This window comes from Porites lutea, chromosome 12 (assembly GCF_958299795.1).
Source record: "Porites lutea chromosome 12, jaPorLute2.1, whole genome shotgun sequence".
Lineage (NCBI taxonomy): Eukaryota > Metazoa > Cnidaria > Anthozoa > Scleractinia > Poritidae > Porites > Porites lutea.
In genome coordinates this window covers 19,496,934-19,519,136 of record NC_133212.1, presented here as the reverse complement: position 1 = coordinate 19,519,136, position 22,203 = coordinate 19,496,934, and the positions used below count along the sequence as shown (strand labels likewise).

General features: G+C 40.6%; 2 protein-coding genes across 2 annotated transcripts in view; one reads left to right on the top strand and one right to left on the bottom strand.

Moving 5' to 3' along the window:
- LOC140953837 (uncharacterized) overlaps window positions 1–18,787 on the top strand; it is a 148,203-nt gene extending 129,416 nt beyond the window's left edge. The window contains exons 153-174 of the mRNA XM_073403217.1: window positions 17–348; window positions 1,043–1,184; window positions 1,661–1,983; window positions 2,414–2,555; window positions 3,261–3,589; window positions 4,158–4,299; window positions 5,426–5,748; window positions 6,696–6,837; window positions 7,026–7,161; window positions 7,543–7,738; window positions 8,454–8,595; window positions 9,255–9,577; window positions 10,079–10,220; window positions 10,947–11,275; window positions 12,832–12,973; window positions 13,731–13,909; window positions 14,890–15,033; window positions 15,603–15,744; window positions 16,420–16,524; window positions 17,053–17,268; window positions 17,740–18,095; window positions 18,512–18,787. Of these exons, the coding sequence (XP_073259318.1) occupies window positions 17–348; window positions 1,043–1,184; window positions 1,661–1,983; window positions 2,414–2,555; window positions 3,261–3,589; window positions 4,158–4,299; window positions 5,426–5,748; window positions 6,696–6,837; window positions 7,026–7,161; window positions 7,543–7,738; window positions 8,454–8,595; window positions 9,255–9,577; window positions 10,079–10,220; window positions 10,947–11,275; window positions 12,832–12,973; window positions 13,731–13,909; window positions 14,890–15,033; window positions 15,603–15,744; window positions 16,420–16,524; window positions 17,053–17,268; window positions 17,740–18,095; window positions 18,512–18,601 (4,517 nt within the window). The 3' untranslated portion in view covers window positions 18,602–18,787. The remainder of the gene's footprint in view (window positions 1–16; window positions 349–1,042; window positions 1,185–1,660; window positions 1,984–2,413; window positions 2,556–3,260; window positions 3,590–4,157; window positions 4,300–5,425; window positions 5,749–6,695; window positions 6,838–7,025; window positions 7,162–7,542; window positions 7,739–8,453; window positions 8,596–9,254; window positions 9,578–10,078; window positions 10,221–10,946; window positions 11,276–12,831; window positions 12,974–13,730; window positions 13,910–14,889; window positions 15,034–15,602; window positions 15,745–16,419; window positions 16,525–17,052; window positions 17,269–17,739; window positions 18,096–18,511) is intronic.
- An 850-nt stretch (window positions 18,788–19,637) lies between these two features.
- On the bottom strand, window positions 19,638–20,623 carry LOC140921993 (uncharacterized). The gene has a single exon (XM_073372014.1). It carries the CDS (start codon window positions 20,592–20,594, stop codon window positions 19,692–19,694), a length of 903 nt encoding a protein of 300 aa, XP_073228115.1. The 5' UTR covers window positions 20,595–20,623; the 3' UTR covers window positions 19,638–19,691.
- Window positions 20,624–22,203: the final 1,580 nt, after the last annotated feature.

Below are 22,203 nucleotides of genomic sequence, written 5' to 3'. Positions count from 1 at the left end.
TACACTGATACTTTAGGTATTAGGCGAGGAGCCCCCAAGGCCCTTGGGCTGCAAAGTGGCCGAGTACCCAACAATGCAATGACAGCCTCGTCACAATGGAATAGATACCATGCCCCTTGGCTTGGTAGGCTAAAAAGGCCAAAACGTGGCCGATATGCGGGAGCCTGGTGCGCAAAGACCAACAATCGCCAGCAGTGGCTCCAAGTGGATTTTAGAGGCGCGAAAAAGATAGTTGCTGTAGCAACTCAAGGCAGACATGATTACAACCAATGGGTTACGCTGTATTATGTGTCATTCAGTGTGGATGGTATCTATTTTGCCATATACGTAAAGAATGGAAAAACAAAGGTGAGTAAAACGATCTTGCGCTTCTCATTTTAGTGATGAGGGTAGTCTTTTGACTAATTTTTCGTTGCAGGCTTGGATTGGCTGAATGATCACGCACGCACTTTCTTAACCAATCAGAGATGAAACCAAAACTAGTCGTGACTTGGACGCAGACGTTTTCCCGCGCTTGGTGATTGTTTCATGCAATCGTGTGTAGTCGTCATTGGTGCTTTCTGCTGCAAGCAATCTATTTTAAAACACTTTCAGAAACTAAAATTTCTCTTTACTCTGAAACAGCAAAACTGGCGCACTGGCCTTCCAGATTAGGGCGAGTAGTGTGATTTATTACTCCGAGTGGTTTTGTTCATGTATAAAGCACATATTCTGAGGGTGGAAAGATTGCTGCTTTGCTCACTAAATCTATTGCTTTTTTGACGTTATGGTTGCTTTCGAGGACGTCGTTGCTAAAACTCCCTATGAGGCGTTTCTAGGAAGAAAGGAAAAAGAAATGCGAAACAAAAAGAAGAGGGAGCCCTCTGTACTCTTTCTTCCGCTTCTCCCCCTTCTTCTATTCAAACTCTTCTTCAGTAAAACCCAAGTAAAGCCTGATACAAATGTTAAGTAAAACATGAATGAAGTGACTATAATGTCTACTTAAAATACCTTAGCAAGAAAACATACTCGTAGCTAATTCTATGTTTGGTTTGACTTTTAGTTGTTTAGAGGAAACCGTGACCGTAACACAGTAGTGATGCACTCATTACGACCCGCGATCAAAGCACGTGTTGTCCGCTTACACCCTGTCAGATGGGTGAATCACATATCCTGCAGAGTGGAATACTATGGACGTCCTACTGGTACGTATACGTCTTATATTTATGGGTGTTTCCTCTTATGTTTTTTTGCCCCTTCAGCCTTTCTTAACAACCTTTTCTACCGATAAGAGATTCACGATAGCGCTTGACACTATAATTTTTTAGTCTCTCTAACACCTATTTTAGACACTTTGAAACTAAAAACTCAAATTTGGTCGCTAAACAGCACATATTAAAGCTTTTGTTACATTTCTTTTGTAAGCTGTTTCAACTTTGATCACTAAGAAATTTATTCCGTTAAACCTTTTTTTTTTCATTTCATTTTTCTTGTCGGTTGTTTAATATAATTTGAAACACTGTCTCGTGTTTGGTACTTCGCATATTGAGACAAAAAAGTGATAATGTTCTCCTCCCTTTTAATCGGATATTTCAAAAGAATTTAATTTAGATCTTTCCGTTTCGTTTTTGCGACAAAAAATCAGATTATGAATAACGTAAAAATATTTTTTGGTTCCCAGCGCCTTCTCGGTTAGCTCTTGGGGTCGAGGACCGTCGCATCCCGGATGGTGGCTTCAGTGCTTCATCCAGCTGGGACAGGAACCATGGTCCAAAGCGCGCCAGGCTTAATATTATCAGACGGGGCCGCCTGACGGGGGCGTGGTCGTCACGTGTTAATAATCGGGCGCAGTGGCTTTTGATTGACATTACTAAGCAAGCTCGGGTTGCTGGGTTCGCAATTCAAGGAAGACAGGATTACAACCAGTGGGTGGTGTCACTTAGGATTTCACATAGCGTAGGAGGAATAAGGTTCAGATATTACACTGAGAGGAGAAGGGCTAAGGTTTGTTCAGGAGCGTTCTGTTTTATAACATAGCATGTAGAAGACAGGGGATGCATGTAACTTAGCTTTACTGGTATTTTCCAAGATGAAATAGTAAAGTGAAGCCAAGTAGTAGAATACAGAGAAGGAAAAATAATTGATACGGTAACATTTATTCAATTAGTTTAATGCTTAGAATCGTTTTGTTGACTCTGTTGTGAAATAATAGAGGCTCATTTGCACATAAATATGATGTTAACTTAGAAAAACAAACAAGATTCAGTATCCTCCAACACAGAGGGAGTTGCTATGGCTAAGCTGAAGGTAATAATTCGAAAAAACTAGGGTGGCGTCAACTTACGTGATAAACTTAACTGCAGGTTTCAAAGACTTTTGACAAGACGTCTGTACTCTTTATGTTTAATATTAGCTATCCTGTAATTTTCTTCAGCTTTTCCGTGGGGCAAGAGATAGAAACACTGTTGTGAAGAATTCTTTTAAGCGCCCTTTTGTTGCTCGATTTGTAAAGTTCCACCCAGTGAGCTGGTATGGCCATATTTCAATGAGGGTTGAGCTGTATGGATCACTAGTCGGTAAGATTCTCTTTATTTCCATATGTATTGCGTTTGGTCAGCGAAGAAGATGTTTAGTAAATGAGCATAATTTCCACGAAATACTGAGCGTACTGTATAATTTTTCGTGACCGCCACCCTGTTAGCTCAGTTTTCTATTGCATATTTACTGAGCGGAAGGTGCGGATTAAGATCCTGGCTGGGCCACCAATCTGGATCTTTAAAAATCTGGTAAGATCATGCTTGCTCTTTTTACGAACTTATCTCAGTTCTGGTAATTGTGTCATTAGGTAGTGATGTTACGCTGTTCGCCTTGTGTCCATCCTTGATTTCATTTGCTAATTCCAAGAGGACTGACGAAACTGAACCCACCTTGCGTTTCCTATCACTTCGCACGTCATTCTTATCATTGGTGACGACCATGTATGCTGACTTCCGAAATTAATGTGGATTTTTAATTTTTACGTGCGCACTCACGAAAATTTTACGCGCGTAAACAAAATAGAGGTGATGTATGGAAGGCCGTGCATAAACATATGTAAATCTAATGTGTGGCCTTCCAGCCATTGCCTCCATTTTATTTACGCCCATAAAATGTACGTGCGTAGGCACGCAATAATTATGCGACGGTGGAAATCCACCTTTACCTCAAGTAGAGTATTGAAAGGAACCCCCATATTATAGCCTTCGCAACTGCAGTATGTCATTTTTCTATTCATTTCATAGCCCGACAACCACGTGTGCGACCCAGCCTTATACCTATGGGAATACGCGGGAGACGTTACATTACAGCGTCGAGTTCGTGGGACAGGTACCACGCAGCATGGAGGGCCAGGTTACATCAGCGAGTTACAGGACGTTACCGAGGGGGTTGGTCTGCGAGAAGAAACAATCGTCGACAGTATATCCAGTTTGATTTACGACGGCCATTCAGAGTGGTCAAGGTGGTTACCCAGGGAAGATATGATGCAAGACAGTGGATGACCAGATTTGTTATTTCATACAGTCAGGATAAATATCGGTGGATACGATATAAACATTATGGAAGAGTCAAGGTAATGTTTGTCATGAGGTATATCTTCTTCACTCCTCTAAAATAAGCCCTCCTCCTCACCCTCTCCTCGAATAAGTCTCCCTCTTTATGTTTTATCCTGAATTTCAAAGACCCAGGAATTTACATTACTGTTATAATCCACTATCAAAGTCCAACACATGACGTTCCGTTATTATAGTAAACCAAAAGGGAATATTATAGAGATTAAGAATCACGCTTACGGCAAAAGTCAGTTTCAAGTTGATAATTTCTCAATATAGAAAAAAGGGATATAAAAACAGCTCATAACAATTCTTATGGATAAAAATGAGGTAAAAATGCTCATTTTTTTGTAAAAGTAGTGAACAGGAAACGGAAGGTAATGAGAAAACTTGGTCACGTGGCACAAATTCACGTTTACTGTTTGCCTTAAACGTCAACTCTTAATCTCTCTGTTAACATGTGTGGTCGCTGTGTTCGTTGTGTTGAAAATCTTAAATCCGTTGCTAATCGCAGCCACCGTTGAACTGCAAAAGTAATAAAGGCACATCTCTGGTCATCTTATACTGTTCTATGTTTCTCTTTCACAGATTTTCCCGGGAAATAAAGACCAAAACACCATTAAAGAGAACCTTTTCATTCCACCATTCAGGGCGCGTTATGTACGGATACATCCCTGGTCGTGGGTGGGACATATTTCGCTCAGAGCCGAGTTTTATGGCAGCGTGATATGTAAGTGTGGTCCAATTTTATTCCGTACGGACTTCAACGTTGAAAAATTATAATCCAAATTTAGTTTTTCGAGTTATTGTTAAACAGGTACTGCTGTATGAAATTTTTTGCTTTAGAGCTTTCGCTTAAGTGTCGCAACGTTGACTCAAAAGTTAGAACTTAAATCTAAACGAATAGTACCATGTGAAAGTACTGCAGTGAAGAAGTTTCATTTGAATGGTAACATCATAGGGCTTCGTGCAAGGACTCAAAAGTTAGAACTTAAAACTAAACGAATAGTACCATGTGAAAGTACTGCAGTGAAGAAGTTTCATTTGAATGGTAACATCATAGGGCTTCGTCCAAGGACTCAAAAGTTAGAACTACATACTAAAGAGATAGAACCATGTAAAAGTACTGCTGAATGGTTTGTATGTGTAATCAAATGGTGACGAGTGAAATTAGGGAATAATTTCACGCGCGTTTTGTCCAAGAAGGCTCGGGAAATTATTCGGATTTGGACAAAACGCAAGTGAAATTATTCCCTAATTTCTCGAGTATACCATTTGATTACCTATTAATATCATGGGTGACGAATTACGTTAGCAATCTTGGATTTTTGACATGTTTATCCTGGATCGTAACGATCGAGAACTCCACTCTCTCAAATGTTTAGACCTTAAATTTGGCTTATAAAGTTCAAAATTTTTCAGACGTTTTCGGCAAAATACCTGTTAGAATCCTTCTTGATGTTCTCTTGTGTTTTCAGGTTTTCTAAAGCGTCTTTTTGTGCCCTGACATCTTCATTCACGGCATTTTAAAACTTCGTCGCCATCTTGACACTGAGACGTACGGGAAGGGTTGCCATGGCAATTTTGTAATTTCACATGTGAAATTACAAATTAAAGCTAAAATTTCGCGCCAAAATTAAGGAGTAAATTTCGTCCACAGACTCAAAAGGTAGAACTACATACAAAGTATACTACTACTATGTAAAGTACTGCTGAAGAGGTTCCAATTGAATGGTCACACCATAGGATTTGTTCACAGAGTCAAAAGCTAGCACTACATAGTAAATAAATAGTTCCATGTAAACGTACGGCAAGACAAAATTGCACTGCTCAACTTGTGTTGTCGACTCTTTCAGCTCGCAATACCGTTCCAATTGGCGTTGAAGATGGTAAGATTCCAAACGCTTATATCACGTCTCCGTCTACGTATAATCGTTACCACGCCCCTTGGCTCGGACGACTAAACAACATGGCTCGTGGTCGTTACAAGGGAGGATGGTCGGCGAGGAAGAACGACAAGAGACAGTGGCTGCAGTTCAACCTGGGAAGTCCAACACTGATAAAGGTGATACGAACACAGGGACGCCAGGATGCTAGCCAGTGGGTCACCAGTTATAAAGTGTACTATGGAAATGATGGCATTAGATTTACGCTATATAGGAAAGGAGGCCGTTTAAAGGTGAGACTTGAAACAAAAATAGTATAGGGCCTTATTTGAGTTTCAAAACTCAAAGCAAAAAAGCCAATTGCAAAACCCTTCTCGTAATAATTGGTATAGCAGTGCCGGCTCTAGACCTTCCAGATAAGAGGGGAGAGGGAGGGGTCGGTCATCCAGAAACTGAGATACTGAGGGGCGGTCTCCAAAAAATAAAAATTTGGCCCTTCGGGCCCCAGTTTGGTCTACCAATAAAGGAAGCGGGGGAGGAGCCGGGCCCCCTGGGCCCCTTCCCTGGATCCGCCACTGGCATTGTATTTCCCTAAGGATATCAAACTTCGCAATCACCCACCACAGCCCCCTTTTTTATTCTTCTTGATCGAGGAGGAGAAAAGGAGGCTCTGCTTGAACCACGTAAAGTCTATGAAGTCGCCGAAGCCCGAACGTCGTAGACTAGTCATTCTTGTTTTCTCTCGTCAAACTTGTTATTCGTGTGTTTATTGATAAAACCGGTGGTTATAATAAGCAGCGGCGAGCGCACGGCTATTAGGCCTGGATTCGAGCTGAACTGTATCCGACTGAGTAACATACAGCGCATGATCAACAAAGATCTTTCTTGATTTATGCAGAATATTTTCGAGAATACTAAAAAGGCTGTGCTGGCAGGGTGACCCACTATTTAAAAGAGGGGGAAACCCTTTAGCCTCCTTAGGGGAGAATTTAGAGCCTTTAGATGAGAATTTCATTAAAAGTTAAGACCCTTTTTGCATGGTTATTATTTATGTTGTTATTGTTATAACCTTTATTTTTGGTTCAGCAGTTTCACCATAAACTAAAAGCGAAATTACTTGTTTAATATAACCTGTGTGGCTAGAGGGTTAACGGTAACTTTGAAATATCCCCTGCTTGAATTAATTGCCGTTTTGTTTTCCGAAATAAGGATAATCCTAAAATCCTTTCCTTTTTAATAGATATTCCGTGGAAACAGTGACAGAAACAGCATCGTCTCCCACCCCTTGCGGCCACCCATCCGCGCCCGTTTTATCAGAATTGTAGTGATCACGTGGCACAGGCATATTTCTATGAGAGTCGGTTTTTACGGACGCCGTCCAGGTACAAAGTCGAATTTTTCTTCTTAGGGAGCTATAGTGTTGACGGCGAGCAAGTCATTTATGCATTTGAGTGCTTTTCACTTGCCGAGAAGCAAGTTAAGTTGGTAAACAAAAGAAGGTACTCGTAGACAATCACTTTTGTTGTTGAACTGCTAATAATACGCTAAATATTTTCTTCCTGATTTTAAGGGATCATAAGGCCTCGTCTCCGAGCACTTGGAATGCAAAGCGGTCGGATACGGAATAAAGCTGTGACTGCCTCGTCTCGATGGGACAGATATCACGCGGCTTGGAGGGCAAGACTACACTATAGACGGCAAGCCAGGTAACTGTGCTACTAGGCATTCATTTTGAGAATACCTGGAGCGCTTTCCATTTTTGTACAACATAAACTGGTGTCGGTAGAAATGGTAGGAAATTACGTTTCCACTGGATATTTTTGGGGAAAAGGAATACCTTCACTTTTCTCCAAAGTTTTACCGGTATTACCGAAAAAGTCACAGAACCGTTTGCTTTGATTATCGCACTCGCCCACGGATTTTCTTTTTGATTAAGTTAGAGGCGTGAATCTTCGTTGGGGAGTCAGATATTCTCTTTGTCCGACGTCCGGGCGGGCTCGTGTTTAAGAAACAAAAGCGGCCCGAATAGCTAGATCCCATTGTTTAATCATCCTTGTACTTAACAATATTCTACTCTTGACAAACAGCTATAGAGGAGGGTGGTCATCAAGAGTGAATGACCGTTACCAATGGTTACAAGTGACCTTCAAAATACCGAAGAAAATAGTTGCAATAGCTACTCAAGGGAGACAGGACTTAAACCAGTGGGTGACAAAATACTGGCTGAGTTTCAGCATGGACCTTGTGCACTATGTATACTACAAACAACTTGGAGCAACTAAGGTTTGTTTGTCCTTGAAAGTAGAGGTTAATCAGTCATTCGACCTTGAGAAAGGTGCATACTCCTTGGTATTCAGTAACGCGTACCTATTCTTTTTGTCATTTTCATGGCCAATATGTACTCTTTCAGTGGAAATCGATCCTAAGGGTGGATTTCTACTGTCGCGTATTTTTTACGTGTATACGGGCGTAAAATTTACGTGCGTAAATAAAATAGACGCAGTGTATTAAAGGTTTCGAGTAAACGTTAAAGTTGAACCTCGTTCAAGTTTCATGTTTACGCGCGACACTTCATACATTTACGCGCGTAAACATTACGTGACAGTGGAAATCCACCTTTCCAATGTCGCGTAATTTTTACTTCCGTAAATAAAATAGAGGACACGAGAAAACATAAAAGTTGGGCGAAAATCTACTTTAACGTTTGTGCGTGATTTTCCATACATTGCCTCTGTTTTATTTACGCACGTTAATTTTACGCTCCTACGCACGTAAAAATTACGCGACGGTGGAAATCCACCTTGAACGTGAACAGTTATTGAGGAAAATCCCCGAGCAGCATGTGGAAAAACTTTACGACTCCTGGAAAATTGTGCGATGTTACTCTTTACTATCAGGCGATTGTTATTAAACTTTCGTGTTAAAGCAAAAAAACACGTGTTTCAAAATCCATTAGTCACTGCCGGTAGCTGAGATATTTCATTTTTGAAAACTTTAGATATTCCGTGCGAACAGAGACAGAAACTCCGTTGTCCGCCATTATCTCCAGCCTGCCATAAAGGCTCTGTCAGTACGCGTGAGACCGCTGAGCTGGTACCGCCACATATCCATGAGAATCGAGTTGTACGGCCGCAATGCTGGTAAGACTATTGTGACGATAAAACAGCTTTGGTAGTTTTGTACACTCGGGCTTTTCCGGGTCAAATTGTAATATACTCCAGACTCTGATACAACAAAAATAGTTCAGATGAATTCCTAAAGGGTGGAAAAATCTAATTGACGACACCAGTCGACAAACTAGAAAAAATAGTTTTAACTTTCCAAACTGCAATATTTCTCCATCGTGATCAACTGTTTATTCCACCGATAGATTAACCAACAATACAGCTACATTTTTGTAAGCTTATCATGTAGCTTTCCTGCCTATATTTAGAGTTGCTTTCTAAGATCGGTGTGGAAGAAAAGCCTTATTTTTTCTAGCAGATGTTTTTCATCCCAATTTGGGTTGGTAGTCCTAGACCGCGGGCCAGATAAGACGCCCTTTGGAACGCTAGTCTTTACTTTAATAGGCCACTTCCGAGTCCAAAAACCCCCACTTTCAAAATGAGGCTAGATGCACAACCTTTCTTATGAAAATGAGTTGTATTTGTTTTGAAGCAGAGACCCGGGGGAACTCGGAAATGGCCTCTTAAAAGTATAGTTGGTACACAAGATGCTGAATGATCTATTACGCTTGTTATACCAACAGCCTGCACGTAACAAAACAAACCTCTCACACTATATCCTTGTAACATTGCAGTCTTAACTAGAATGCCCTTGGGAGTAGAAGACCTCCGTATCCCTGACTGCGTTCTTAGCGCATCTTCGCGCTGGGACGGATACCACGGACCGCATCGTGGTCGTCTTAACAACCAAAGGCGAGGCAGGTTCAGAGGGGCGTGGTCATCACGTGCTAACAATCGCCATCAGTGGTTCCAGGTTGACATCGGAACGATTGCGTTGTTGTATGGTGTAGCGACCCAGGGTAGACAGGACTATGCACAGTGGGTGAAGGCGTATAAGGTGATGTACAGCAGGGATTGTGTTAAATGGCGATGGTACCAAGTGCGACGGAAAACTCTGGTAAGTTATGAGGCCACAAGCCCATCTAGGACAAGATCGTGACGAAACTATCTGGGAGAAACTGGACGAAAAGGCCTCGAATTCGCGAGGAGATGGGAAGTAAGAAAAAGGGTGAAAATAAAGCGGGGGTGTCACTAAGATTTCAAGTTGCCAGGTAAATACGACAAGTAGGCGGGGAATCAAACTGCTAGGGATTTCTTTTGGTTCTATTTTTCTTCTGTTTTCCTATGAAAGTAGCCGGAAACCACACTCATAGTAGGTGGGGGAAATCCCCGGCCCCCGGCCCTTAATGACAACCCTGTAAAGGTATCATTATACTTTTCTGGCAAACTACCCACCTACCCCTCCCCTAAGTCAACATTTTGCCCGAAGTGAGAAGTAAGTGTTAATGTTTGCTTAGACTTCTTTTGATCAGACTGTGTCTTGCGTGTGCAGACCTCTCTTAAAGGCAAAATCTTCAACAAAATCACTTAAGTAAAATATTCTGCGTGCAATTTTCAGGTTTTGAGTGGCAATCGTGACAGAAACACCATAGTACGTCACAGGTTTACCAGGCGTCTCAGAGCGCGTTATGTCCGTATAGTGCCCGTCCTGTGGCATGGTCATATATCTATGAGGGTTGAACTCTACGGGCGTCGCCTTGGTGAGTAAATTTTATTTGAAAAAAATGTCTACCTAAAGCGTCATTACTTCAGCCAAACTTGCGTAATGAATGCCAGCCTTTTAAGGTTTCAAAGTCCCCTCATGGTTTTAACTGAGATATCTTGAAAGATATTATTTTGCAGGAACTGTCGTTTGCAGGTAATTTCACCTCAAAGTGCAATGAATGCGTGTGTTTATTATTTACCTATATTCCCTGGTGTCAAGCGAAAAGTCTATTTTCAGTTCAAGTTACCGTAAATCCTCTATTAAGCAGCCCTCTCTCAAATAAGCCCCCTCCCTCTAATAAGCCCCCTCTCTATTAAGACCCTCCCCCCCCCCCCCTCCCCTCTCCTAATTATTCTTCAGTACTAGATGATAGACTGTATTAATCAATCACGACTGTAAAACTTCGTGTGGACTGATCCGGGCTGGTTTATTTAGCAACTGGAAGTTCGGATTTGATCTTCTGCTTCATGACCTAAAACTTCTTCTACTTTTCTGAGCTGTTCAACTTTGTATTCTAGTTCTTTATGGAGAACTGACACCATCGTCTTCGCTTAATTAAATAAGCCCCCCCCTCTCAAATAGGCCCCCCCCGCCTCTATCAAGCCTCCCCCCCTACTCATATGGGCTTGAAATAAATAACCCTCGGGGGGCTTAATAGAGGATTTACGGTAAGTGGTGCTTGATCCTGTACTTCTCATCATTCATCATACATAATTTATAGTTCGACAGCCACTCGCGAGATCCCTCGGAATTTCTACGGGACGAATCACGAGCAGATACATGAGAGCATCGAGCGAATGGGATCGATACCACGCCGCCTATCTTGCCAGACTCAACTTGAAACCGAGGGGCCGCTTCAAGGGAGGCTGGTCAGCCAAGAAGAACAACCGGAAACAGTGGATCCAGGTTAATTTCAGAAGACCCGTGCGAGTTTCTATGGTGGCCATGCAAGGAAGAGAAGACGCCAATCAGTATGTCACTAGTTTTGCTGTGGCCTACAGTCCAGATGGATATCGATGGACACCGTTCAAGGCTAATAGTAGGCTCAAGGTACTGCTCTTTTGCCATCTGAATAGGTGTTGTACGTGGAACTGCTTTTATAATAATTATACTAGTATATGAGAAATTTCTGCAATTTGATTGGCTTAGAGCAGTGGTCTTTCAGCTTAATTTGAAATACCTACATGTGAAAATTACAAAACTATTGCGGGTAGTAGTATAAACAAATAATAGCATGATTTGTACGTGATATTTGGCATAAATACCACTCGTGATATTCCAAAATTGTCTCAAATTTCACACGCCTAACGGCTCGTGAAATTACGTATAACAATTTCGAAATATCACTCGTGGTATTTATGCCAAATATAACTACAAATCATGCTATTACCTATACTACTACTACTAATGATAATGATAATAATTACGATTTATTGACAGTACTTCTACATGGTAGCTCTACATCCGTTATACTAACTACAAACTACCGACTTACATAATGTTATTAAAAAATCATTCACTATTTACATTATGCACTTAAAAACTGTTAAAACTAAATAATCTAAAATACTATAAATACTATGAGTGACCAAAACTAAGAAACCTTATCAAGACAACTTATGAGGTTAAACTTAGGCGCATGTTGGCCCTACTCTTTAAAATTATAAGACAGTTATTTTTGAAAGTATTAAAGTCTGCACACCGCCTCACACTTGCGGGTAGGGTATTGGATAAAGTCGCTAATGAGTCCTGGAAACTACCCTTAACTAAAGAAATTTCTACTGAAGGCGCATTACTAGAGCGTAGTCTACGCTTTCTTAGTGTAACGAACCAACCACAGGAAAGAACTAAAGTTGCGGGAAAACGAGCAACAAAAAATATGCAACTTTTCTTGCAATATTGCTGTAAAACGAGTTGAATAGCGATACTTGCGCGTTTTATCACCCACATCAAACCTGTCTTGCAACAAATCAGGTTGTTAACAGGTTTAAATGCGAGTGGTAAAACGCGCAACATCTCTTTCCAACTCGTTTTGCATCAATGTTGCAAAACAAGTTTCGCGTTCAGTTTTTGTTGCCCGTTTCAGTAAAGTTTAACTTAAAAGATAGTATTTTTCATTCAAAATATATCGTTTCTGATTGGCTCCTCGATCTGCACAATTCTTCACATCTCACTCAGCCGCGTTCAAATAATCAATACCATTGAAAGTACGACGTCGTTAGCTTGCGCTTGCATTTAAGTGGTCACACATTAGGAGTTCATCCACAATCACAAAATTAAAACTATCACTAACAAAAACATCCTTGTTTGGAAATCGCTTATTCACCGCAGGAATGACAATTTAAGGCCACTTTTTACAACGTGATTAGACCTTCTCAAAGTTCTTCGCTTCTATTTTCCGGTTCCGGTTGCAGGCCAAACGGAGTATTTAACAGCACAAAAGATCTCAAAACAGAACTCATTAAGTATTAGCTTGCTAGTGAGAGTGGATGCGCAACCTAGTGTTTTAGTTAGTTTAGTCTTACTCTCTCGGAGCATCGGGTTTTCGTGAGTCTCAACAGTAACCACCTACACAATAACATCTTTTCTTGCTTTAATTTTATTAGGTTTTCCGAGGCAACCGTGATCACTACTCCATCGTGGAAAACACTTTTGACCCACCATTCCGTGCGAGGTTTGTCCGTGTGTACGCCCGCACCTGGGTGAATCACATATCACTGAGGCTCGAGTTCTACGGAACACCCTCATGTAAGAATATTGTATATTTCTCGTTACATCACTGAGGTCGTACAAGAATACTGAGGAAGAGATGACAACCTCAGTTTATGATAGGCGAACGCAATGTTATGCGCGTTTTCTGTTCGCGTGTACATTTGGCAGCCGTCCTCGGCCAAACGACCTTACGAAACTACGACGGCGACGGCAAGGAGAACGTCAGAAAAGCAATAGGTTTAATGAGCAAAAAAAAACAACGCACGTGCATCACGCTTTTTTGTACATTTCTTTGCTGTCCTAGGACAACTACGACGTGAAATGACCAAATTTTAGGTTAACTTGAGAACGGGAACGGCAAAGCGATAAATTCTACCATCTCTGTCTGAACTCCGGCGCGGTCCCCTCTCTTCAGCTGCAACCAAAATTCCCTTCTTTTAAGTAACAGGGCGAATTGGGATAATCACGAAAAAGTTTGAAAGGATGCGAAGTTTATTTTTCAGCAACGTTTTTATGGACGTTGCCGTTGTCGGATCGTAACGTCCCTAACAGGACGCAGTCAAACAAACGAAATTAGAGAAACCAAGAAAATAACTCACAGATACGGTGATGATTTTTATTGATCAAAAGTCAAAAATAATTTGTTGCTAGTTCGCTAATATAAGAGCCTGAAGAATTCTGGTAGCCGTAGTCAAATGATGTCATCTTCTAAATGACTTATTAAGATCTGACCCCTGCATATCTTAGCTTGGCTGTATCTTAACAGGACAACCGTGTGTTTTCTTCTTTTTAGCGAGGAGGGATCTGCCACTGGGTATCGAAGACTATAAAATCAGAGACCGTAGTTTGTCAGCATCAGGTGAATGGAACAGATATCATGGCGCGCAGTTCGGACGACTAAACGCTGTAGCTCGTGGTCGAAATAAAGGAGCATGGTCGGCGAAACGAAACAACAGACGACAGTGGATTATGGTTAGTGCGCGTTTCTAAGGATCTTTTTACACGTCCATACATTCTTTTCAAATGAAGGTGGATTTTAAACAGATTTGATTCTTTTGAGAAACTGGTCCCAGGGCCCAGGTTTTCGAAAGCTGGCGGTTTTCGCTTAGCCCAGAGTTAAAGGTTTATGTCACCATTGCATTTACTTTCATACTTTTGTGAGCTGTCATAATTTTTGGGTTCATATATCCCTGTCTTTGGAAGGAAGGCGAGGCAATTTTTTATCCGCTCCAGCTTCATGTTGCTAGAGGAGAAGACTTTGTCAAAATATATTTTCACCTTGGGATGAATTTACCCATCTTTCAACCATTCCGCACCAGATTCATGAATGGTTCCTAGGGACACAAATCTTTATCTTTATTGAATTTCGCCATGGTGACTCAACACGGTGACAGGGGATGAAACAGGACTTGTGTCCCAATTGATACCAACCCCTTCATTAACCACCCAGAAAATGAAAGGTTGTACCACACCACCGGGGTCTACGCCCCCTACTCTTTACTAGCAGCAGTGTTTGTTCTTTTACGTCCCACAAGAATCAGAACAGTGAAAGAGCTTTGACACAAGGCCTATGTTATTCGTCGTTATCCGAGAAGACTAGAATGTCTCTCCTTTTTTAAATGTCACAACAAAGGCAGCACATTCTCCTCAGTTATTTTAAGACCCTGGGTGTTGGTCCGGCCGGAGTTTGAATCTACGACTTCCCGCCCGGCAGACTAGCGTTTATCCAATTGAGCTAACCGGGCGGCGGTAGAAGCTGGTATAAAGATATAGTGGACTACTGTCTAACTAGAGAGGAAGTAGAAATTCTCCCGGGTGTCGTATTTTATGGAAACAGGATACAGCTTTACCATATGGTCTTTATGTGTCCCGTGCGCTTTTTCCACACTCCCACCCTCTCAAATATTGCCTTTACTACTGGTTGATTCATTTTCATTTTATCTAACCACAAGGTGGATCTGAAGCGGCGTACTCTCGTCACGCGAATCCTGACACAGGGTCGTCAAGACGCCAATCAGTGGGTGACAAGCTACACTGTATCTTATAGTAAAAATGGACGCACCTTCCGACCCTACACCAAAAGGGGACGAGTCAAGGTACTCTGCACAAAAATAGGTCTGCAATGCGTACATGAAGTTAATTTGCTGTCTCGCACAGAGAAGTGAATAGTTACTTCCTTGCCGGGTGTTTATGAAATGTGCCTTAAAAGGGCCTTCAGGCAAAGGATCTCGAAGGAAAAATTCAGAGTAATAATTTTCTCTATCATAAAAATCCACCAATAATTATTGTGTGTCTGTTTAACTTCAGACGATGAAATCAACTGTGCAAACTCTGCCAAAACGTTGGCAACCTACAATCGGCGACAAAATAAGTTGAGACACTGACTTCAAAAGGGGAAATATAGCTTTTCCTCCCTTATCCCCTCCATGCAATGTTGTGCCGCTGTTCGAGCGACCTATAGAAAGCAACAAACACCCCAAATTTGAATGGAGGGGGAAGGGGTGGGTGTGGATTCTTTTGTTCTCTGACGTTACCCTATTTGAGTGCAATGTCTCAACAATTTTGTCGCCGATTATAGTATTGCTTGAGTCAAACGGCAAAGTCGTTTTTTCATACCCATTTTTCTGTTGCGTTTCGTTATTTACATAAACATTCTCTTTTCTAGATTTTCCCGGCCAACAACGATCGTAACTGCATCGTTGCACATGCGCTGAGACCGCGCATTTACGCCCGCTTCGTGAAAATCAAACCTAACTCGTGGTTTAGGCACATCTCCATGAGGTTTGAGCTCTATGGACAGAGAACAGGTGAGAAAAAGCCATTCTAAAAAAAGACTTGTAGACCAGGTGTCTTCATAATCCAACTAAGCAACTGAGATTCTCGTATGGTACTGACCGTTTTACCTTTGACTGGTATAAACTCCAACTTAACCAAACGACAATTCAACCTTTCTTTTGACTTTCTTTCAAAACGTGGTCGCTGTAAATGTCGCAGTAATATGAAAGTGTTTAGTGCTAGTAAAATGTTTACCTTCCCTATATGTGTGCCAGCATAGGTATTAAAGTGGAATGCTTATGAAACCCGTTAGACTCCTTTGTTATATGTTTTTGTTAGCTTTTTTGGGCCTGACCGTGCACAAGGTTCAATAGCATTCCTATCATTTTGAACTTACTGACCAATAGAAACATCGCCTTAATTTATTCAGTCACAATTTGTGAACAAAAAACAAAGGATTGTGCACGGTCAGGGAGCTTCGAACATAAACTACAGCACCGTTGTTTTCAACTTTGATGTTTGCCGGCGCTCCTGAGCAGTCTCCTCTTCTAACTCTGGTGCCAGTTAGGTACATTTTAAGACAATTAATGAGACAATACCCTCTCTTTTCCCATTTTTTGTAGCGCTTAGGTTCATTCAGAATGGTCAGTAATAGTTAGGTAGCCTTTCACACTAACAAAATCTAACTACACTTTCCTTCTTTGCAGCTGAGAGAATCAGACCAACGCGACCAACCAAGAGGCCTGGGAGACTCCCTCCCAGGCCACGACCACCACCCAGACCGCGACCTAGACCGCCTATCAGGCCACCCGGTAAGCCTTGAACTGGGACTGAGATGATTAGACTCTCTAGTTCAAAGTTTGGTTATTAGAAATAAGTAGAAATTGTTGCGATTTATTTTCGGTTTTGGTAACTTATCAGATTAGTGAAAGGCACTGATTTGGCATTGGCTTGCCACAAACTCTTAACCGAGTCCAAAAACAACAACATTTGGGACCGGAAGATGAGTGTGTCAAGTGTTAAATGAATGTTTTTGACAACTCGTGGACAATAAAGTTACCCCCTGTTCGAATGTGGCGCGCATCAAACATCAATGGCCATTCTGCTTGAATTGAAATTTTCTCCTCTCTAATTAACCGCAGAGATATAACCCTCTTTTTCTTAGTCTGTACTGTAAGTCAGTGTCGGAACATTTCCTGTAATTGATGGCCCGTGCGCTTGGGCCTTAAAGCAAAAAGAAAAAATTCGGTCTGTAACTCACAACTTACGGCCGTCGCACTCAGATCAAGTTATTTACTTTGGTCGTATGACTCACATATTGTTCCTTTTCTCGAACTTAGTCTCCATCAAGCACTGCCCTGTTACCCTGGATCTTGCCTTCGTAATGGACGCCTCAAGTGATGTTGGCCGCTCAAACTTCCAGTTGGAAAAAGCCTTCGCTAAGGTCGTATCCAGTAAATTCACAATCACCAAGCACCAATCCCACATTGGTCTGATTACATACGCAAATCTGCCCTCGCTGAGGATGCGTTTCAGACAATACAACTCAATTTTTGGTAAGACGATAGTGTTAGTGTAAAAGAATACGGTATTGTTACTCCCATATCTAAGCTACACAGATATGTGCCACGGGATAGGGTATGGCTTTTGACGCTCTCATTACTCGAAAAGACTATCACATTTGTATGGTGATCCGTTGATAGTGTTTCGTTAAAATTTTGTAGGCGAAATCGCTAACAGGACCTTAGCCCTTGTTCAAAATGATCCCCCTAGTGTGTCTTTTTGTGCTATGATAATCCTCATTGGTCCTCAAACGTAAAAGTTGAACCTCATTCATCTTTTACGTCTTCACGCCACCTTTCATACGTCGTATCTATTATATTTAGCACGAAACATTCACGTTCGTACCTACGTAAAAATTACGCGACAGTGGAAATTCACCTTCATAGAGAGGCGTCCGGATAGTAGAAGCCGGCAACTGTAAGTAGAGGTTCCGCACTAATACGTAACTCATTTCTTAAAAACAGCGGTTCGCCGTACCATCAACCAAGCTCCATACATCAATCGTGGAGGAAAACGGTTGGATCTCGCCTTGCAAGCTGCATATGACTCGTTTTACCGTAACGAGCCGACGTACATCCCACGTGTTCTCGTAGTACTCACTGGCGGACCACCCAATCGCCGTCATTCATACGCCATCAAGCGCATGGCATCAAGATTCATACGTAAAGGAGTCCAGGTTTACGCCGTCGGTGTTGGCCGTGCGTACCGGGGCGAGCTGAGGAGCATCGCTTACAAGAACAGGCATGTTTACTTTATGCGGACGTTTGGATCACTTTTGGCCAGAGCTAATCAGATTGCGGCTGCTATCTGCAGCGAACAGGTAAGAACAATTAAATATTGTGTGTGTGACGCACCTAACGTATCAGTGAATGAATGAATTAATTCTTTTATAGATTACTTACTTTTTCCTAGAATTCCGCGGTAAAGAGAGTTAATTGCTTTTACAAAATGAATTGCAAATTTAACTTCTAAAAACACAAGGTTAAGTGATCACTTACAACATACAGACGAAAAATGATTATATCTAAAAGCTGTAAGATAAAAACAAACTTTAATTTTCTAAGTAAATTTCATTATCTCGTGTGGCGGCTTTAAGATCAATGTCGCCCAGTTTCAACTTTAAGCTCTTTAGCCAAGGTTACTGCTATAATAAAGTGCCACTAAAGATTAACAATAAATGATAATCTATCAGGTATAAAATTTAAAATTAAGACCTCTCACCTCTTTGTTTAACAGAAAAAAGAAGTGGACATTCATAAGCGAGCTGAGCTTTTGCGTCCCTTGATGGCAAAAGAAGAAAATGAAACTAAGAAAGTACAAATATAAATCAATTTAGTCACATTCCTTTCTTATTCTGTTACATTTAACCTCAAATAAACCATATTTTTCTTAGAGATTTAGTTTAACCTCAATAAAAATTTTATCATGTAAGCCCTATAGCATGAACCTGTTAGTTATATTAACTGAGTACAAATAAATTAAGGTTATCCAACTAAGACGTTCGTATTGCTTTTCTCAGTTTACAATTCAAAGTAGTTTTGGTAATTTAAGTTTCATCGTTTATCTTTTCTGAATATTTTAAAAGGTAGATGATATATGATTTTCTTTTTGAAAAGATCCGTGGTGGGGTTATTCGACGATCAATTACATGTTCTCTAAACTTCTTTAAAAAGTCGCCTATAAATTTTTTATTCTAATTTTAATGCGGCAGGTGCAGTTTTTCTTTGTTGATTAGTTGCTTCGCCTTGGGTCTCGGAACCAGAGATTTACCTTTCTCTACCTGTCATTTTCTCTTCGTTTGCACGTTTAAAGTTTCATGATGTGTGCCACGGTAAATGTATTATAGACAGTTTTACTTTTTCTCGCGCTTAAATGAGTTATCCGGCAAAAGAGAGTCCTAGTAGACTGCCTGCAGTCCGCCTTTTCTCTTAAAATCTGTCTAGTCCTTACCTCATCCAGCGCGATAGCAAACCACGACGTTATTATTACAATAAGGGATTGAGACCAGGCGAGAAAAGACGGTCTCTTATTTTTTCTTCTCGGGCTTACGCCCTCGTTTCTCGCGGCTCGCGTGCTTAGGTTTCGCGTGCAGTAACTTTGCAAAGAAAAATAAGAGACTGCTCGCAGTCTAGAGTCCTTGCAGCAAATATGCAGAATCTTTGTCACGTGAACCTTAGCTCTCACCATTCAGGCTCGTGTAGCTCAGTGGTAGAGCGTCTGGACTAGTAACCTTAAGGTCATATTGTCGTCTCCTGCGAGGAACACTCGGATTTTTTTTCTCCCGAGCTACATATCATCACTGAATGAAAATAACCTCTTTCTTGGAGTAAATTACGGGGAAGGTGTTTCCGTTACGTCCTTATGCCACTAATTGGAAGAAAAGTTAAAGTCTGATGATATGCTCCTGCAAGGTCTTTTATCTCCGGTTCCAAATATGTTTCGCTGCCTTCCAGTATGCCGGAATCTTTTTCAAAAGTATAACAGGATTTAAAGTCACAGGAACAAACAATATTGTGTAGGACAAATGTTCCAGAAGTTCATCACACGAGAGCTCCAAGCGCGTCATTTCAAGAATCTTAACCACGGTGAAAAACCCTAATATTATGATTGAAGTAATTGTCACTCTTAATGACTCCAACAAGTATCGCCTAATTTGCGCATTTCGCCTTGCTTTTTCCTTTTGGTTATAAGCCTCGCATGTGAGACACTCGGTTTGCATGGTGGCTACAATTTTCCTAGCCTGGCGTCTAAGTGCGTATAGACCTATAGCGGGTAGTATTAAGAGACCTAAACATGGTAACCAAAGAAAAATGGGTATAAATGCAAAGTAAAAGTATTTAGGGGCAATGCCAGTTAATAAGATGCATGAAAATAAAAGACATATTCCTGTTATAGTCGTGTTAAGTATTCTAGCTCGTCTTACGGTCACATGTTTTCGATTCAACACGGGGAAGACAACGGCAGTGGATCGTTCGATGGAAATGACCAGATATGTAACGCATCCGCTGCTTATAACAAAACACACGAGGAAATCTTGAAACAACTTTGCTGCGTCCATCCCTTCTGGAGACAAATGTTGACTTTGTAAAATGCTGTCGATGCCAATAAACGGTAGGACAATGAGCGCGGTGAAAACATAGATTCTAGCTATCCCAAGGTTGAAGACATTCGTGGGTTTGTTAAACTGTCGATGTGGGTCTCTCCTCGCAACATAGAGCATAAAACTATTTGTGACCGTAGCAATAGGCGAGAGGCACAAATAAAAAATTCCAAATGCGAGGTGAAGATCCTCCTTGTTCAGGCACTCTCCTTTGGACATTTCTTTCACTCGGGCTCAACAATCTTGCTTGCGTGCTATTCGAACGATGTGAAGAAAGCTCGCGAATTACGTTAATAAGAAATTGAGCAGATTAAAGCTACTGACATTCTTGACTTTCAGAAATGATCATTTATTCGTTCAGGTGGCTAGCGTCCAAAAACAAGCCTGTTTATTGGTCGTTAGAACGGAACTAATTAGTTTCTTCGCAGTTTTCATTTCCGATGTCTAATTTGTTTACGGACTGTGAGAATTATTGACTTCATATCAAGAAGAGAATCAAAAATGAGAATTTTCTACCGAAGAAGGACCGGACAAATCTCAAATAAGTCATTTAAAATAGTTAGATTTGTTCAGGTGATAAAGACAAATGGCAAATGGCGACTAAAAAATGAAATGTAAATTATTGTCTCCTGTTTCAAAGATTTAGAGTGTGACAACTGCTTCCTTGGCTTATAAAAGTTTAATGACAAAATAAAATTAATCAAATTGGTCCGCTAGTTACGATGCAAACAGCACATCATAATTTAATCTAGGGGAAAGAATCTTCTTAAAGATGGCGTCCTTTGTGTTTTACTTTATTTAACACTATCTTTCATGTAATTTATTGAGACATAATAGGCTTAATTTTTCAGAGGCTCCCCTTGGAGTTATTTTGACTAAAGCAGGTGTCCTCTTTAGAATCGCATTTTGCTCTATAATCAGTGAGGCCACTGGTAATTGTTCTGTCGATTAATATTCATTTTCACATTCAGGACTCGTTCCAGCGACGTGAAACTGTTTTTCGATGGGTTTTAGCTCCAGACTTGTAAATTAGAACTGCGTGGTAAAGAATAACAGATAAAATCATTTAACCCTTTACACCGTTATATCAAAATGCAAATTCTCATTTGTTGTCCCTATATGTTTTTCATAGAACAAGTGGGGAGAATTTGTTGAAGTATCAACTAGAATCACCTTCTGTGATCATGTACTCAATTCTCCACTTTGTTTTGTAAAGCATTGACATTTCAAGGAGAAATTTGATACTTATCACTTAAAGGGTTAAGGAAAGCATATCTGAAAGTAGTTGAACGATGTGTTATTATTAAGGACAATTGAGTCCAAAGTAGTTTAACTTCTTCTTCTTGTTCTTCTTGATCTTGTTATTATTATTATTATTATTTTTTCTTAGTAATGCTTGATTTTCCTTTTCCCACTCTTAAAGTAATTCACAATTGTAAGTAGTTTTCTATCGTGGACATATATTTAGTTTTTAATTAGTATCTTAGAATTCTGAATTGTGAAGGGGTTTTGCCGGAAATTTGTATTTACATAATATTGATGTGGACGTTTTATTTTTATGAATATTTTGCAGAAGTTTTGTGTGTAGTTTTTTTTATAAGATTTTTATAAGATTTTAATAAAGAATTTTATTATTATTATTATTATTATCTATTTATTTGTAATTCTCTTGTTGCCAGTGAGTTGCTAATTGTCATGTTGTTTGCTTTGCGAGTGTCAGTTTTGCTGTCTTTTTTTTCTTTCGATCTGATTTTGATTGATTTGTTGCACATTTAAACTCCACCTATACGTTCCCGACGAAAACCGGGGCTTCCATTAGAGAACAAAA

What these genes read in the sequence shown, in the direction of transcription:
- LOC140921993 (XM_073372014.1), bottom strand. Translation starts at nt 20,594, where the DNA reads ATGTCCAAAGGAGAGTGCCTGAACAAGGAGGATCTTCACCTCGCATTT.